This window comes from Heptranchias perlo, chromosome 41 (assembly GCF_035084215.1).
Source record: "Heptranchias perlo isolate sHepPer1 chromosome 41, sHepPer1.hap1, whole genome shotgun sequence".
Lineage (NCBI taxonomy): Eukaryota > Metazoa > Chordata > Chondrichthyes > Hexanchiformes > Hexanchidae > Heptranchias > Heptranchias perlo.
Window position 1 is genome coordinate 3614989 of NC_090365.1, and position 18936 is coordinate 3633924.

General features: G+C 48.0%; 1 protein-coding gene across 1 annotated transcript in view; it reads right to left on the reverse strand.

Moving 5' to 3' along the window:
* Positions 1-17924, reverse strand: part of LOC137305953 (ras and Rab interactor 2-like) — a 28129-nt gene extending 10205 nt beyond the window's left edge. Inside the window, exons 1-7 of the mRNA XM_067974923.1 lie at positions 17666-17924; positions 14145-14331; positions 13045-13153; positions 9605-9677; positions 7715-7806; positions 5351-5746; positions 374-1099 (exon numbers count right to left, since the gene is read on the reverse strand). Coding sequence (XP_067831024.1) covers positions 374-1099; positions 5351-5746; positions 7715-7806; positions 9605-9677; positions 13045-13153; positions 14145-14331; positions 17666-17745 — 1663 coding nt within the window. The 5' untranslated portion in view covers positions 17746-17924. The remainder of the gene's footprint in view (positions 1-373; positions 1100-5350; positions 5747-7714; positions 7807-9604; positions 9678-13044; positions 13154-14144; positions 14332-17665) is intronic.
* Positions 17925-18936: the final 1012 nt, after the last annotated feature.

The window sequence follows — 18936 nt, forward strand, 5'->3', positions numbered from 1 at the left end:
AGGGGCATAGATAAGGTAGATAGTCAAAATCTTTTCCCAAAGATAGGGGAGTCTATAACGAGGGGACATAGATTTAAGGTGAGAGGGGAGAGATACAAAAGGGTCCAGAGGGGCAATTTTTTCACTCAAAGGGTGGTGAGTGTCTGGAACGAGCTGCCAGAGGCAGTAGTAGAGGCGGGTACAATTTTGTCTTTTAAAAAGCATTTGGACAGTTACATGGGTAAGATGGGTATAGAGGGAAATGGGCCAAGTGCAGGCAATTGGGACTAGCTTAGTGGTATAAACTGGGCGACATGGACATGTTGGGCCGAAAGGCCTGTTTCCATGTTGTAAACTTCTACGATTCTATGATTCTATAAGTTGTTGTCATTACCTGTATCACATTCCTCTTGGTCGATCTGGTCCAGGATGTGGGTGAGCTCGGAGCTTTGGGACAGGTAGTTTCGGAGGCTAATTATCATTTGGTGGATCCCCTGCAACATCTCAGTACTGCTCGTTTGCTTGTCCTTATTCTCCATGGCGTAGGTGACGAAGCCTTGCACCAGGCTCCCGAAGTAGGAGCCTTTGTCCTGTCCCAGTTCCGCGATCTTGTTCCTGATTCTCCTGTCGCCAGAGATGAGGCCGGTGATGGCGTGGCTCACGGCCGACAGGCGATGCCTCACCTTGTCGGAGAGCGCACTCGAGTGACGCTTCTGTTGCCGCTTCTGCACCACAGGCAGGTTGGACCCCTCACTCTCCTCCTCCACGCTGCTGATCGACAAGGAGTCCAGCTCCGAAATGGGAGGCAGCGCCGGGCTGTCGCAGGTGAAAAGGGAGGTCTCCGAGCGGGATTTCTTGAGGGACAAAGCATTTACCTGGCTGCCCCCTTCCAGCCAGGACGCCCGGAAATGCAGCGGGAGGGTGTGGCTCTCCCGCGACCCTGTGCTTGTCCTGCTGCTCCGAGGGCTCTTCCTCTCTTCCTCCACGCTCTTCTGCTCTGAGAGATCTGACTCCGAGTCCTCGCCCCAGCTCCAGGCAGCACGTCGTGTGAAGTTCCTTCTTCTCAAGGCTGTTAACGACTGGTCTGAGGTTGTGTTCCTCTCCGCATTGGGGCTGGAACCTTCAAAGGAAGCACATGGTTATAGAGGCCTTTAAAATCATGAAAGGGTTCGATAGGGTAGACGTAGAGACGATGTTTCCACTTGTGGGGGGAGACCAAAACTCGGGGCCATAAATATAAAATAGTCACTAATAAATCCAATACGGAATTCAGGAGAAACTTCTTTACCCAGAGAGTGGTGAGAATGTGGAACTTGCTACCACAAGGAGTAGTTGAGGCAAATAGAATAGATACATTTAAGGAGAAGTACATGAGGGAGAAAGAAATAGAAGGATATGCTGATAGGGTTAGATGTAGAGGGGTGGGAGGAGGCTTGTCTGGAGCATAAACACCAGCATAGACCAGTTGGGCCGAATGGCCTGTTTCTGTGCTGTAAATTCTATGTAATTCTATGTTACAGTAGCAACCTGTTAAAAGTCCCAGCGACCTGATTGGTTTATCCAATAGCTTCACAGAGATAAGTACAGTACAGGCAAATGAGGCCATTCAGCCCGTCCAGCTCATCCCTCCGATGAAACCTACGCTGCAGGAATTTTTCTCAGAGCTGCTCCCGCTCCGCCACCGTAACTACAGCGGAGGTTTGGCGGAAACTCCAGTTTACGGACATAAACGGGGAGGAGGGGGCCTCGGCCAAACTTCCAGCCAAGTTACTGGACACTCAGATTGACAGACACATGCTCAGGCAGGTGCTCAGTTAGTGTTGCCAACTCTGGTTGGACAGCGTCCTGGAGGTGTCGTCACATGACTTCCTGCCGGCCAACCGTCCCGCCCCCACACTCCCGCCATTGGCCGCCTTCCCACAGCCAATCGGAAAGCGAACAGACCCTTCATTACCCAATTGGATGATTCTTGACAGTCGGTCAAACAGCCCATGTCCGATATTTTTATAACAAATAAACGTTTAAAGAAAATGAAAAAAAAACACACCATTTTAATGCCCCGATGATTTTTCTCCCGGGTTTTGCTCTCAGCAGTGTCCGGGGGAGATTAATCTTTAATTCCTGGAGACTCCAGGCCAATCCCGGAGAGTTGGCAACCCTACGCTCAGTCAGTTAGCTGGACCATCGGACAAACACTCAATCAGGCAGACAGACCAAGAGGCAGAGCTAGAATGAGAAACCTGGTTTCTCATTCTAGCTCTGCCTCTTGGTCTGTCTGCCTGATTGAGTGTTTGTCCGATGGTCCAGCTAACTGACTGCTAAGGACAGCAGAACAGACAATTCCTGGTTAAATTGGAAAGTCCAGTCATCCTATAGTAGGCGCTGATTGCTGAGGAAGTCCTGTGCTTGAGAATACGTACACAGAACATGTGGGCAAGCTCCAAGTGTGATATGCACCATCTCCATCAGTGCGGCTGATATCTGATGCAGGAGATATTGGTTATGGTCAGCATCACAAGGGAACATAATGAATCATATCAGATTTGTGGTTGACAGATTCTTGATAGAACAAGAATTCCCTCAACTGAAAACCAAGACTCAATCTAAGACGGTATTGCTCAGCTCCTCCAACGACTCTTGTCGGTAAGTCCACTGCCTGAGCTGCGTGGGCCGCAAAAGCCCTGAGTTCAATTTGCAGCCTGTGCAGAGTTAGCTGATCTCAGCTGGGCAGAGCGAGGCACCAGTGGGTCCAAGCTTGGAGGGGAGAAAACAAAATCAGCCAGGGTGCCTGTTTCCGATCGTCCCCTGGAAGGAAAGTGAGGCCGTTGAGCGAGGATGAGATCAGATGCTCTGCCCCCACAGGAGAATAGCCTACTTATACTCACAGGCTATTCTCACACTTGGCGAACAGCCACTTGGGTGAGGCACTAGAAGGTGACTGGCATGGAGCTGTATCCCAGCGAGAGACGGCGCCTTCAGGAGAGGAAGAATCTGTTCTGATGAAACCTGAAACGTTAACTCTGTTTCTCTCTCCACAGATGCTGCCTGACCTGCTGAGAGTTTTCCAGTATTTTCTGTCTCAAAATCAGTCGAAGCTGCTTTATAGGGTTCCTCTATCATTGTACTGCACCTGTGAAAATCTCACTTTCTCCCTTCACTATTTCCCCGAGTGATATGAATCCAGGCTGGAGAGCTTAAAGATTCTTTCATTGAATCATAGACTGATACAGCAGGTGGAGGCCATTCAGCCCATCGTGCCTGTGCTGGCTCTTGGAAAGAGCTATCCAATTAGTCCCACTCTCCCCTGCCCTTCCCCCATAATTTTTCCCCTTCAAGTATTTTATCCAATTCCCTTTTGAAAGTTATTATTGAATCTGCTTCCACCGCCCTTTCAGGCAGTGAATTCCAGATCAGAACAACTTGCTGCGTTAAAAAAAAAACTCTCCTCATCTCCCCCTCTGGCTCTTTTGCCAATTACCTCAAAAATAAAATAAATGGCCGTTATAAAATATAAAATTAAAAACCAAGGTGGGCGGGTTCCTCAGCCTGTATCGGAGATCGCCAAGTCTGAGGGAACTAAACCAGGTAAAGCAGGAACTAGTTTATTAGTCACCAAATTTGAGTTTTAAAAGCCTTATAGTTTGTCGGAGGAAGGGAAGACTGAGGGATTTATGGAGTTCTGTAGTTTCAAGGACCCGGGTAAGAATGAATAAGAGTAGAAGGTGAGTCTGGGCATCAACACAGTTAGGACGTAGGGAGGAGGAAGAGTGTGTACGTAGAAGTGTTTGGATCTCGGAAGGAATGAGAGAGAGGTTAAGCTACTCTTATCCCTTCCTCTCTGTTTTATGTTTTTGTAGCCAGCTTGCTTTCCATTCTGCTACCTGTCCCCTGACTCCACATGCTCTGACCTTAGCCATGAGTCTACTATGTGGTACCTTACTGAAGGCCTTTTGAAAATCCAATTATATTACATCTACTACATTACCCTTGTCTACTCTTTCTGTTACTTTACTCTATGTAGAATTACATAGAATGTACAGCACAGAAACAGGCCATTCGGCCCAACTGGTCTATGCTGGTGTTTATGCTCCACACGAGCCTCCTCCTTCCCTACTTCATCTCACCCTATCAGCATATCCTTCCGTTCCTTTCTCCCTCATGTATCGAGCTTTCCCTTAAATGCATCTACACTATTCGCCTCAAACACTCCATGTGGGAGCGAGTTCCACATTCTCACCACTCTCTGGGTAAAGAAGTTTCTCCTGAATTCCCTATTGGATTTATTAGTGACTATCTTATACTTATGGCCCCTAGTTTTGGACTCCCCAACAAGTGGAAACATCCTCTCTATATCTACCCTATCGAGCCCCTTCATGATTTTAAAGACCTTTATTAGAAGGGCCTTCTATTTTCTAAAGAAAAGAGCCACAGCCTGTTCAATCTCTCCTGATGGTTATAAACCTCTCAGTTCTGGATAGATGAAATAGAGAGAGAGGCAAGAAACGCTGAGATAGACAAAGAGAGGGTGAAGGGTAGGAATCGCCTACAAGATGCCAAACACTTCCTTGCTCTTCGGATATGAGAGCAGTATTCAAGTCTTAGGTGGGCTTAGGCTAGCAAGTTAAGAACTAACAAGTGGCCTGTATAACAGTCGCAGAAATGAAGATAGCCATCACATCCTACAGCTATCCGTGATGCTTAAATCAATATTTTTGAAAATTTGACCACATCAATGTTGTTGGGAAATGGACATTTTCCAGCAGTGAGCAATAAGCACGCCCAGATCAGGTAAAGCACAGGTTGGATGCAAAGTTCCCAAACAGCAGCCCCGACTACACCATTGTAACACTTTTATTGCCCACACGTTTGTGGCTACGTTGAATGGAACTGCCAGTTTGTGCCCAATTATTGTCAGTTTTATGCTTCGGGTGTGTTCCCACTGGGAATTGAACTAAGGTGCCCATTAGGATTTGGACTGAGTGCCCATTAGGATTTGGACTGAGTGCCCATTAGGATTTGGACTGAGGTATCTACTAGGAATTAGATCAAGAAGCCCAGCAGAAATTGGTTTGGGATGCCAACTGGGAATTGGATTAAGATGGCCAGTGAGAATTGGATTGAGACTCCTACTAGGAATTGGCTTGAGATGTGCAGTAGGTGCTTTAGGATGCCCAGTAGGAATTAGTTTGAGATGATCTCAAACTCACTTCACCTAGGACTTCTGCTACTGAACGATGGGAAAGACTACCGTCCAACATTCTGTGCATTCAAACCCAAGTTGCAAAGGTGAAATGGCGGTGAGCCAACTGACCAAACCACCAAATTGTCCACTGGACAGCTCCTCTACACTAAAACGCAGAAAGCTTCTTACCTTTAAATATTTCTTCCTCCCCCTCTTCCAAGCTTTTTCCAGAATCCGATCTGTCGAGATGGTTTCGCTCCACGCTCTCCTGGCGCTTCCGAGGGGAGATGGGACTTAATTCGCGGCTCCCAGATGGTTTCCGGCATTTTGTCGCCAGTCTCGAGTGCCTGAAGGGATGTGCCCGCAGGGGCATCTGGGTGAGCCAGCTATCCCCGTGCTCCTTCAGGAAAAGGGGATTGATGAAAAACAGTGCCCCGTTTTCAGCCGTGACCTGGATGGAACACATCGGCAGATGTTGGCTTCTCAGGAGCTCCGAGGTGGGGACTGGATTGACCTCCGCGATACTGCTTGTGGTTTCCTGGCAGAATATATCTTGCTTCTGGTTGAAGGGCGAGTCCCAAAACACTGGATGGAAACAAGGACAAGATTAATCGAGACACACGACAACGCAAAATCGTCGAGCAGAAGTTGATAGCCAAGTTCCGCACCCATGAGGACGGCCTCAACCGGGATCTTGGGTTCATGTCACGCTACACGTAACCCCACCAGCAAAAAGGGGGAAAAAATTTATATGTTTTTTAAAATTCTCTCTCTCTCTCTGCCATTTTAAGTTTCTTTCTGCTTGCCTGTGTAAAAGACACAATGTATATCGAGTGTACTGGGACGTTCTGTTCTCCGTGACTGGCCTGTTTGAATAACAACGACACCTTTTGATTGGTGTGATGCTGTCCCAACATCGTATAAGATATGCGATTTGAGAACCTTTTCATTCAATCATCTGACGAAGGAGATAATCTCCGAAAGCTTGTGATTTTAAAATAAATTTGTTGGACTATAACCTGGTGTTGTAAGATTCCTTACATTTGTCCACCCCAGTCCATCACCGGCATCTCCACATCAAGATTAATTGAGACCAACAGTTTCCATCAAAAGAAAGGACGTGCATTTATATAGCGCCTTTCACGGCCTCAGGACGTCCCAAAGCGCTTTACAGCCAATTAAAATGCTCTTGAAGTGTGGTCACTGTTGTGATGTAGGAAACGCGGCAGCCAATTTGCGCACAGCAAGATCCCACAAACAGCAATGTGACAATGACCAGATAATCTGTTTTTCTTTAGTGATGTTAGTTGAGGGATAAATATCGTCCAGGACACCGGGGGGGAGGATCTCCCCTGCTCTTCTTTGAAACAGTGCCATGGGATCTTTTATGTCCACCTGAGAGGGCAGACGGGGCCTCAGTTTAACGTCTCATCCGTAAAACGGCAGCTCCGACAGTGTAGCACAGACACGGGGTCTTGGGAAGGGGTGGAACCAAAACCTTTGAATGTTTAGGGGCTAAGATTTCCATTGACCTTTAGAAAAGATTACTGGAGTTCACATTATTGACATTATTAACCCGATGGATTGGCCTTCATGCACCAGACTTTTTTATGGTCCTTAATACATTCTAACAAGTATTTCTGTGATCTTCCCTCTTGGTTTGAACCCTCTATTTAAGGATTCAGAACAGCCCAAAGAGCAAGTGAGCCATCACACACTGTCAAGGCTCATAAACTTGGATGAATGCAGGCTGTGGAACCCAGCGAGGAGTCACCACCTTCTGGAGAGGAGAGGGAGTGGAGGAGAGTGGAGGAGAGGAGAGAAGAGAGGGGGAGAGGAGAGGTGAGGAGAGAGGGGGAGAGGAGAGGAGAGGGGAGAGAGAGAGGAGGAGAGAGAGAGAGAGAGAGGAGGAGAGAGAGAGAGGGAGAGAGGAGGAGGAGAGTAGAGGAGAGAAGAGAGGGGCAGAGGAGAGGGGAGGGGAGAGAGAGAGAGGAGAGAAGAGAAGAGAGGGGGAGAGGAGAGGTGAGGAGAGAGGGGGAGAGGTGAAGAGAGGGGAGAGAAAGAGAGAGAGAGAGGAGGAGAGAGAGAGGAGAGGAGAGAAGAGAGGGGGAGTGGAGAGGAAAGGAGGGGAAAGAGAGAGAGGAAAGGAGAGGAGAGAGAGAGGAGAGGGGAGAGAGGGGGGAGAGGAGAGGGGAGAGAGAGAGAGGAGAGGACAGGGGAGAAGAGAGGGGGATTAGAGAGGTGAGGAGAGAGGGGGAGGTGAGAGGAAAGGAGGGGAAAGAGAGGGAGGAAAGGAGAGGAGAGAGAGAGGAGAGGGGAGAGAGAGGGGGAGAGGTGAGGGGAGGGGAGGGGAGAACCAGGGTACTAGAATCACTTTCCAATAGATGCAAGCATGCAGGACATGCTAGGCCGATCTCTCTCCAATAAATGACGATGAAGTGAGGTGAGAGCGACGGGGAGGGAGCACAAAACAGGAAACAGACTCGATTGAAAGGAAATCAAGTGAGCTGAATACGAAACCAATCTGAAAGCAATAGCGTCAAATAGACTCACTCATGCCCAGCGCTGAGATCTTGCCCAGTTCCTCTCTGTTGGTCGTGTGTAAGATAGCTGGTGGTAATTGTAGCCGAAAAGGCAGGACATCTCTGTGCAGCAGAAGAATACGAGTGTGTTAGCACCGCAACACAGGATGCTCAGTGCAATGAGTATAATACAGTTCCTTATTTCACTTCAGGGTTTCCTGTTCTTGCAATTTTAAGATGTGTAAAGACGGCGGCCATTTCTTTTTTCTGATGGTTCCTTAAGATAAGATGCTCTTAATGTTTCTCTTCCTTCCCCCTGCATTCCCACACCATGAGGTTCCTCAAACCTTTAGCCTTACTCTTTTTGTAGGGGTGAGAGTCCAGCCCACTTCCAATGGACTTGTCCAATGGGTTAAGTGGCTAGCCATCACACGGGGCAGTGTGGGACCCCTCCCGCCAATAGAAACTGCACACTGCCGACTCTAACTAGCCTTAACGAGTGGTTAACCCCGTCACAGTTTCTATTTTCAAACGCCCACATTTACAAAACCTGCAACAGTCATTTCCTGTCAAACGTCAACTGTTTTGGAATAAGTTGGAGAGACTCACAGCAGAAAATGTACAATCACTGGAAAAAGAACCAGAGCGGGAGAAGAGGGGAATTGTGCTTTTTTTCGCAGCGAGTCGTGACGATCTGGAACGGGCTGCCTGAAAGGGCGGTGGAAGCAGATTCAATAATAACTTTCAAAACGGGAATCGGATATGTACTTGAAAAGGAAAAATTTGCAGGGCTGTGGGGAGATAGTGGGAAGAGTGGGGCTAATTGGATAGCTCTTTCAAAGGGCCGGTACAGGCACGATGGGCCAAACGGCCTCCTTCTGTGCTTTATCATTCTATAAATGCAAATATTTTTATATGTCTATAGAGAGCTGTGCAGTTCAGGAAGAAAATTCATCAAAGAAAGGATTGTGGAACAGAAGATGTCTCAAACTCCTGATTTAGAAAAAAAACCCAACATGCTGCTTAACTCAAAAGTCTGGGTGAATTGAGAGCCCGCGCGATAGGTCAGTGGGCAGATGTACCACCAGGTGCGGCACTCAGCTATACAGGCCTGGAGAGTCACAGGTTTGATGCCCGGTCTGGGTTATCAGGCCTCGGGGGAGGCATGACAGTAGTCAGGGTGGGGGTGAGAGGGTCAAATTTGGTCGCAGGGTCCCGGGGGGGAAGAAATCAGCTGGAATTCCTGCTTCTCACCACAGACTTGAGAAATGTTTGGACATCGGGTGAGGGTGGGATCGGGATGCGATGCCCCCCATGGTCGATTTGCCTGCCAACTCACACTGTCCAGGCTCATAAATGAAGAGGGGCGCCCACTTGGGCCAGAGGGTAACTAAACTCCAGCTCAGGGCTGGGCCTTCAAGGGCGGACGGGCGAATTATGAAAAAGAGGGTCTTGTAAGTTGGGCCAGGCCGGGCGCTGAGCGATGAGGGTCGCCAGCTCTGGTGGGACGTATTCAGGGAGGTTTCATCACATGACCTCCTGCCTCCAACTGCCCCGCCCTCCCCCACACTCTCCCACCATTGGTCGCCCGACACGTCCATCCTCGCGAGGCCCCGCCTTCCCACGCCCATTGATAAACGAGCAGGCTCTTTCGTACCTGACTGGATGATTCTCGACCATCGGTCAAACAGCCTTTTCTCCCCCAATTCCCATATTTTTATAACTAATAAACGAAAGCGAGAATGAAAAAAAAAACGCATTAATTTTTTAAACGCCCCTATGGTTTTTCTCCCCGCAGTGTCCAGGCGATTAATCTGTCATTCCTGGAGACTCCAGGACAACCCTGGAGAGTTGGCAATGCCATGAGAGAGGACTGTATTTCAATCAGTCGTAGTTTACTGATATAGTAATACACCCTTACCTGCTCACACAATAATATCCAATCAGCTGGAATATGCTGCTGAATCCCAGATATGAATGTTCCAGATAGAAAACTATAAAAAAATTAAATGAGACTGGAGTCAGATTACAGTCAGTCCCCACAGTCGAATATCTCTGTTGAATGAAATCTCTCCTAATTAAAGATTACGAGACATGCTGTTGCTAAATCCATGTCTGGTGTGATCTCGAAGCACACAGACCTCGACGGTAAAGGTTTGATTCCCAGTCTATGCTGAGCAACTGATCCCAGCCAAGGGAGCAGCCGGGGTCTGATAATTGGCCTCAGTGTCACTGGGAACGGGGGGGAGGATATAATAAGACAGGGGCCTGCTCCAGATCGGTCCCCAGAGATCCCTACCGGATGCAAAACAGAATTGGGTTCCACTGTGAGTCCTACATAGTCGAATAGCCTGACAGCAATCACAGCCGTCCACCTCATTATAGCAAAGCAGCTGCATTTTAAGCTGTACAGTACTAGATGAGACCTAGAGTACTAGTAAATTGTTTCCTTTTTACCCTGTGGACACTGAGATACACATCATAATCCAGAGAGCAGTGAACTGTTATTTTTACATGGTGTATACTGTATGCACACGGGAGCTGACATTGAGAGAGGAGAGGTGTGCGTTTATATAGCACCTTTCATGACCTCAAGACGTCCCAAAGCACTTTACAGCCAATGACGTACTTTTGAAGTGTAGTCACTTCAAAACACAGCAGCTAATCTGTGCACAGGAAGATCCCACAGACAGCAATGGGGATAATGACCTGATAATCTGTTTTAGATGTTGGTTGAGGGATAAATGTTGGCCAGGACACCGGGGAGATCTCCCCTGCTCCTCTTCGAAATTGTGGGCTGGGCTCTTTTGCATCCGCCTGAGAGGGCAGAGCCTCGGTTTAACGTCTCATCCGAAAGACGGCACCTCCGACAGTGCAGCACTCCCTCAGTACTGCACTGGGAGTGTCGGGTCTAGTCTCTGGAGTGGGAGCCACAACCCTTCTAACTCGGAGGTGAGGGTGCTACCAACTGAGCCATGGCTGACACCTAAGATTGAGTGATTGTTCCCTTTTCCCTTTGTAGGTGGAATTAAAGATTAAACACTGTGATGTGATATTAAGAAAACCAACAACGATCAGATGGAAGAGGTAACAGTGGTGTAAAAATACACAGGACAGAGTCAGGCTGCTACCCGACCGTGTTGTGCATCACATCGACCTAACCCCGTCTCCTCCAATCACAATTCAACGCCCTCCTTTCCACAAGTCCCACGACTGACGGAAAGTGTCGCCCAGTCAAGTCTGAGAGACTTTCCAGAGTCTCTCCGCTGTAGTGATATTTGGATTACTGATGACAAAGTCTTTCCTCTCTCACTGGAGGGATCGAATTCAATCGGACAGTTTTGATGACAAATCGTAAAACTCGAGTCAATGGAAAATATCAAAATTCACATGCTGAATGAATTCATAGAGATTACAGCCACAAAAGGAAGCCATTCGGCCCATCGTGCCTGTGCTGGTTCTAGCTCTTCAGTTGGAAGAATCTACACTGATCTTACCTGCCTGCCCATTCCCCATATCCTTCTATATTTTTACTTGCAAACACTTAGCCATTTCCCTTTTAAATAACATTATTAACTCTGGCCCACCAGCCCTTGTGATAAAGCCCTCCCTACTCGGTGTTAAAACTTTCCCTCTGTTGTTCCTAGTGCTGCCCCTCAGTCTGTTCCCCTTGTTACCGATTTGCCAACCAGTGGAATCAACCTTTCACTGTCTACTCACTCAAAACCTCTCCTAATTTTGAAAAGCTCTCCTCTTTTACAGTGAACTAGCCCCAATTTTCCAAAACTTTTCCATATCCCACCGATAATGGGGTGCCCAGACCAGCACGCAACATTCCAATTGTGGCCAAGCCAAAGCTTTTCTATTCCGTGCCTTTATGTATAAAATCCGTAATCTCGTTTGCCTTTGTCATTTGCTACTTGCACTCAACTACAACAGCTTGCATTTATATAGCGCCTTCAATGTAGTAAAACTTCACAGGAGCGTAGACAGACGAAAGATTTGAATCCGAGCCACACGAGGAGATATTAGGACAGCTGAGCAAAAGCTTGGTTAAAGAGGCAGGTTTAAAGGAGGAGAGAGAGGTAGAGAGATGGAGAGGTTTAGGGAGGGAATTCCAGAGCTTAGGGCCCAGGCAGCTGAAGGCACGGCCGTCAATGATGACAAGGTTGTAAGAATACTACTTCTAGAGCACAATCTCTATCAAGTATTGTCAGGCTGCTGCAGAACCTAGGACCATACCAATACCAACTACAACTAGCATTTATATAGCGTCTTTTTAAAAATTCACTCATGGGATGTGGGCGTCGCTGGCGAGGCCGGCATTTATCGCCCATTCCTAGTCGCCCCTCGAGAAGGTGGTGGTGAGCCGCCTTCTTGAACCGCTGCAGTCCGTGTGGTGACGGTTCTCCCACAGTGCTGTTAGGAAGGGAGTTCCAGTGGTAAAACATCCCAAGGTGCTTCACAGGAGCGTAATCAGACTAAAAACTGACACTGAGCCAAAGAAGGAGAGATTAGGACAGGTGACCAAAGAGCTTGGTCAAAGAGGTAGGTTTTAGGGAGGGTCTTAAATGAGGAGAGAGAGGGGGTGAGGCAGAGAGGTTTAGGCAGCAAGTGTTCGTTGGCTATGTAAGTGAAGGATGCAACCTATCTTTTGTCCAACGTCAACACCCACGCAGACATTTTTTCTAACTGGATTATGATCAGGAGCAGAGACCCTGGCTGATTTTCTGCAGCTTAGCCCAGGGTCACTGAGGCCAATTATAATGTCCCTGACCAGACAGCGGACACCCCAGCACAGACCGGGAAATGACTCACTCCAGCCCGTGTACTTCTGTGTGTGACTCACTTCAGCCTGTGTACTCCTGTGTGTGACTCACTCCAGCCCGTGTACTCCTGTGTGTGACTCACTGCAGCCCGTGTACTCCTGTGTGTGACTCACTGCAGCCCGTGTACTCCTGTGTGTGACTCACTGCAGCCCGTGTACTCCTGTGTGTGACTCACTCCAGCCCGTGTACTCCTGTGTGTGACTCACTCCAGCCCGTGTACTCCTGTGTGTGACTCACTCCAGCCCGTGTACTCCTGTGTGTGACTCACTCCAGCCCGTGTACTCCTGTGTGTGACTCACTCCAGCCCGTGTACTCCTGTGTGTGACTCACTGCAGCCCGTGTACTCCTGTGTGTGACTCACTCCAGCCCGTGTACTCCTGTGTGTGACTCACTCCAGCCTGTGTGCGGGCAGTGAGAATCGGGTGTGATGCCTTCCATGGTTCAATAGCCTGCCACTGCTCACTGCCCAGGTCCCAGCAATAGTTAATGCCTTCGGGAAAGAAGAGACAAAATGTAAGGAAAATAGTCTTACCTGAGGTTTCTTCCTTAACAATAAAATCCTCCAATTCAGACACTCCATTTTCTAGTCGAACAGACAGGATCTTATTTTTCCCACAATTATTACTCCACACCAAAAATGTCTGGAATCATGAAGGGGAACAAAAACATTTAAAGATAAGAATTATAGTTGTATTAAAGTTATATAAAAGTGGATCTCCCATGGCATTGCTCATGGAACGCAGGTCATATGTTGTTATACACGACAGGAGTGTTATACTGTATTATGCACAATGTACTATTCTGCTAAGGTAGCTGGGCCCCTTTAAGGCCACATTGTCTGATGTTGTTGAGTAAACAGTGGCTGAGGTCATTCGGAGTTTAATTGTTGTTAGCTCAGGGAGCTTTGCAGATTAGAATGTGCTCGTCAGCTTCAGACTGGAAGTTAGAAGCATTGGTCAGGAGTGATCAGTATTTGAAGATTGTTTTGCATCTATAACAAAGTGTGACATCTGGAGTGTGACGCCTCGAATGCGACGTTACATCTATAACAAAGTGTGACGTCTGGAGTGTGACGCCTCGAATGCGACGTTATATCTATAACAAAGTGTGACGTCTGGAGTGTGACGCCTCGAATGTGACGTTATATCTATAACAAAGTGTGACGTCTGGAGTGTGACGCCTCGAATGTGACGTTATATCTATAACAAAGTGTGACGTCTGGAGTGTGACGCCTCGAATGTGACGTTATATCTATAACAAAGTGTGACGTCTGGAGTGTGACGCCTCGAATGTGACGTTATATCTATAGCAAAGTGTGACGTCTGGAGTGTGACGCCTCGAATGTGACGTTATATCTATAGCAAAGTGTGATGTCTGGAGTGTGACGCCTCGAATGTGATGTTACTATAACAAAGTGTGACGTCTGGAGTGTGACGCCTCGAATGTGATGTTACATCTATAACAAAGTGTGACGTCTGGAGTGTGACGCCTCGAATGTGACGTTATATCTATAGCAAAGTGTGACGTCTGGAGTGTGACGCCTCGAATGTGATGTTACTATAACAAAGTGTGACGTCTGGAGTTTGTGATGCTTTGAATGTGATAGATGCAATGTCCAAGAGACCGACCTACCCCTGGAGGCTGCCGTTCCAGTATTTCCTTGACTTGCACTGGTTCAACTCCGAGCTGCAGCCAAATATTGTGCGACAGCGTCAGTTTATCAAAGAGACTGAGCTTCGAGCGAGGTGAAAGGTCACTTAGATTCTCCTCCTTCTCCTGAGGCGTCTGATATCCTCCGTTGCAAAGTTGCGTTTGGGGGCTGGAGGGACCAAAATAAAATAGGATTAACGTAACTTATCCAGTGTCCTGAGACTCTATTCTTACTCATGCAACTGGGTTTAGAAGGCTCACCACCATCTGCTCCAGGGCAACCAGGGATGGGCAATAAATGCTTCATTGGCTGTAAAGCGCTTTGGGACGTCCTGCGGCCGTGAAAGATGCTACATAAAGGCAAGTCTTTCTTTCTTTCTCTCTCACTCTTTTTCTTTCCCTTTCTTTCTGTTTCGTTCTTTCCTTTTTTCTTATAAATATTTCTTTCTGTTTATATTGTATTTAAAGTGAAAGCTGAAATAAATCCATCAACACAGCTTCTGGTGAAGTTTGAATGTTCTCTACTGATTGCCGCAGTTGTGTTTGAAGTTCTCAGAGTAGCTGTTTGAGGACTGAACAGGCCTAAGGCTCGACTGTCTGTTGAGACACAAGTTTTATTCTGTTTGTTTTTGCCAAACCTTTTCAAAAAGTTCTTTTCTTTTCCCTTAATCAAGTCTGCCCACATCGTATGGGGTATCAACAGGGGACAGGTAAATTTCATGGTGGCCTCCTGCCTTTGGGGGGGCTTGCAAGAACGACTGGGAGCAGGTTGGCTCTTTCACTTGGCCTTCACTCACTTCCCCTACTTGACACCCACAGAATGGCATGACTGAAATTGGCAACTCAAGGGGCAAAGAAATAATGGGTCTGAACCCCTCGTCTCCCCCTAGACGTGGCTCAGTGGGACTCTCGCCTCTGAGTCGGAAGGTCACTGGTTCGAGCCCCATTCCAGGGACTTAAGCACAAAAAAAAAATTGGCTGACACTCCCAGTGCAGTACTGAAGAAGTCCCCGTCCTACAGCAGAGCCTGGTCTTCAATCGTCTCGGATTTCCCTGCCATTGGGCCAAGACCTCGCTCCGCTGGGACCGTGTGGCGGTCGGTGTGCAATGACCACTCCACGTTAAAAGAATCCACGCACAGGCACCTTCCTCTCCCGGAGTGGAAGCAAGTCATCCTCGACCTTGAGGGGCTGCCAGAGGCCAGATGAACCCCTAATCTCGCTCGTGGTCGAATCATAGAATTACACAGAATTTATCAGCATAGAAACAGGCCATTCGGCCCAACTAGTCCATACTGGCGTTTATGCTCCACACGAGCCTCCTCCTTCACATCAGCATGTCCTTCTATTCCTTTCTCCCTCATGTGCTTATTTAGCTTCCCCTTAAATGCATCAGAGTCCAACAGAACACATTGCTTTCCTTGGGAAGGTATTTAATCTGAGAAAATGAACTCATTCTTAGGTAAGGGGTATCAAGGGACATGGAACTAAGGAAATGGAGTTGAGATATACAGATCAGCCGTGATCTAAATGAATGGCGAAACAGGCTCGATGGGCTGAATGGCCTCCTCCCGTTCCTATGATCCAAGAAACAACCAAATCTCTTTTGATGAAGTGTTTTGACATCTCTCTCGCTGTCAAATGGTGTCAACCCTTGTATTTTGGTTTGAGAAGTTGTCCCCTTATCTCTGTGGGATCAGCCAAGCTGTGTGACTGGGCGGCAACACCAGAGGAAATGTGATACAGTAACAAGAGCCGAGCTTTAACTCCAAGCGAAGGAAAACGTGCTTTGACACTCGGGCTGCTGCTGTCATTTCCTGTTAATCGACCGCGGGTTAAGTTTTGATAAATGTGCACTGACTACACGCTAACCATCGTCCCTTCATCTTGCAGTGCCATATACTCAAGGAGGAAATGCATCTGGTAAAAAGAACTTGCATTTATATAGCGCCTTTCACAACCTCAGAACGTCCCAAAGCGCTTTACAGCCAATGAAGTACTTTTTGAAGTGTGGTCACTGTTATAACATCTCCCACAAACAGCAATGTGATAATGGCCAGATAATCTGTTTTTAGTGATGTTGGTTGAGGGATAAATATTGGCCCCAGGACACTGCTCTTCTTCAAAATTGTGGCCATGGGATCTTTTACATCCACCTAAGAGGGCAGACAAGGCCTCGGTTTAACGCCTTATCCGAAAGACGGCACCTCCGACAGTGCAGCACTCCCTCAGTACTGCATCGGGAGCGTCAGCCTGGATTTTGTGCTCAAGTCTCTGGAGTGGGGACTTGAACCCACGACCTTCTGACTCAGAGGCAAGAGCGATACCCACCGAGCCAAGGCTGTCTCTTCAAAGCAGCGATTAAGAGTGGGAACCCTCGCAAGATTTGCCCTCCCTCCCGTGCTCAATGGTGCAGTCCCTCCTCTGCCACTTCCTCCTCAGGCTGAGATCAGCGAATTTGACGCAGGCCCCAGGGTTGGGACCTGGGGCCTTTCCGGCCTTTAAAGGCTTAATGTCATACCTCAGCATTTAACCACTGAGATCGTGGGCGCATCTGTTTAATAAACTACATTTAGTTGGCAAAATGGGCAATGCAGCAAGGTATGTTTTTGCACCTTCTAGCAGCTGAGAGAAGTCTGGCCATAGGTGCTTTGGATGCCATCTGGTTGCTGGGTCCATGCCGGTGTTTATGCTCCACACGAGCCTCCTCCCACCTCACGTCAACTCACCCTGTCAGCATATCCTTCTATTTCCTTCTCCCTCATGTGTTTATCCAGCTTCGATCGGGGAAAAAGGACGGATATCGAAAATGACAAGAAATTCCATACAGTGAAGATCCCGAGTTAGATCCCTGGTCTCTGCAGAGGTCCCTGATCTCAGCCAGAACAGCAGTTGGGTCTCTCTTAATTGGCCTCAGTGCCATGGGTTGGGGAGAAAGTTGGGGGGCTGGGGGGGAATCATCAGGGGTTCCTGCACCTGATTCCTGCTGAAAAGACTGAACAGGCTGGGGCTCCTTTTCTCTAGAAAAGAGGTGACCTGATCGAGATCTTTAAAAATTATGAAAGGGTTCGATAGGGTAGAAAATGTTTCCACTTGTGGGGGAGACCAGAACTAGAGGGCCATCAATATAAGATCGTCACTAATAAATCCAATCGGGAATTCAGGAGAAACTTCTTTACCCAGAGAGTGGTGAGAATGTGGAACTCGCTCCCACAAGGAGTAGTTGAGGGGAATAGTGTAGATGGATTTAAGGGGAAACCAGATAAACACATGAGGGAGAAAGGAATAGAAGGATATGCTGATAGGGTGAGATAAAGTAGAGAGGGAGGAGGCTCATGTGGAGCATAAACACCAGCATAGATCAGATGGGCCGAATGAGCATACGAACATACACAATTGAGGGGCAGGAGAAAGACCAGCTGGGCCATCAAGCTTGCCCCAGAATGTGCTGTAAATTCTATGTAACTCAATGAATAAAGAGTAGAAAAACCTTCTGAGAGGTACCTCATCTGTTGCTCTGAGTCGCTGGAGTCTTGGGATGATATTTTCAGCATTGTTCCCAGCCAGAGCGATCGTCTATTCATGGGGACACTGTCACAGGTCAGCCATTCCGCTCACCAAGTCTGTCCCACGCCGACACACACACACACACAGATCCACACTTGCTCACCGACATGTGCCGACTGCAGGCTCCTCACTCGCAGGCAGAGCTGCGTGCAGGCGGGGCACGAGCGACAGGGCACCCTTGGTAATCCGCTCAAGTTCCCCTTCGAGGCATGAACGCGAACGAAGAGGGCATCGCCAAAAAAAAAAAAAATCATCAAAATGTTGACCGTGCAGGGGCCGGTCCCCGAGGTTAACGGCTGCTGCACATTTCAGAACATCCGGAGCTGCTTTTCTCTTGGTTCGGAATGCACTTTAGCTCGGACTTTGTTTTGAGAGAGAGAGAGCGAGAGGAGGCAAGGTTATGACAGTTCAAGACAAACCACAGCCCTCTTTGCGGTTACCTTACTCAATGTCTTTACAAATGCCTTTTTTTCAGCGAATACTGAGCACTATGACCCAGTTTAAGTCGGTTTTCAATCTGCCGGTGCCCGCAGAGGCCAAATTGTCCCTTAATAGCAGAGACCAAAGGGAAAAATATCAAGTTTTTCTGATTTTTTTTGCTGTCCAGGTCCATCGGCAAAAGTAGCTCAGACTTGTATCCTGAATTTTTCCTTTTCCCTCAGCAGCTCTTAGATCTTTAGAAAACCCAAGCTCTCCTGAGACATAAATCCCGCCCCTAACCTGAGGAGGCTCTTCTCACCCCTCGCTCAGATTCATGGACAGGAATTTAAAAAGCTTGATGTGTGATAGGTCTTTCTCACTTCTTGTCTCTAATCGCTGTGTCTCTCACCTCTTACCCCCAATCTCTCTCCCTCTCTCACCTCTTACCCCCAATCTCTCTCCCTCTCTCTGTGTCTCTCACCTCTTACCCCCAATCTCTCTCCCTCTCTCTCTCTCTCTCTCTCTCACCTCTTACCCCCAATCTCTCTCCCTCTCTCTGTGTCTCTCACCTCTTACCCCCAATCTCTCTCCCTCTCTCTCTCTCTCTCTCACCTCTTACCCCCAATCTCTCTCTCTCTCACCTCTTACCCCCAATCTCTCTCCCTCTCTCTGTCTCTCTCTCACCTCTTACCCCCAATCTCTCTCTCTCTCACCTCTTACCCCCAATCTCTCCCTCTCTCACCTCTTACCCCCAATCTCTCTCTCTCTCCCTCTCTCACCTCTTACCT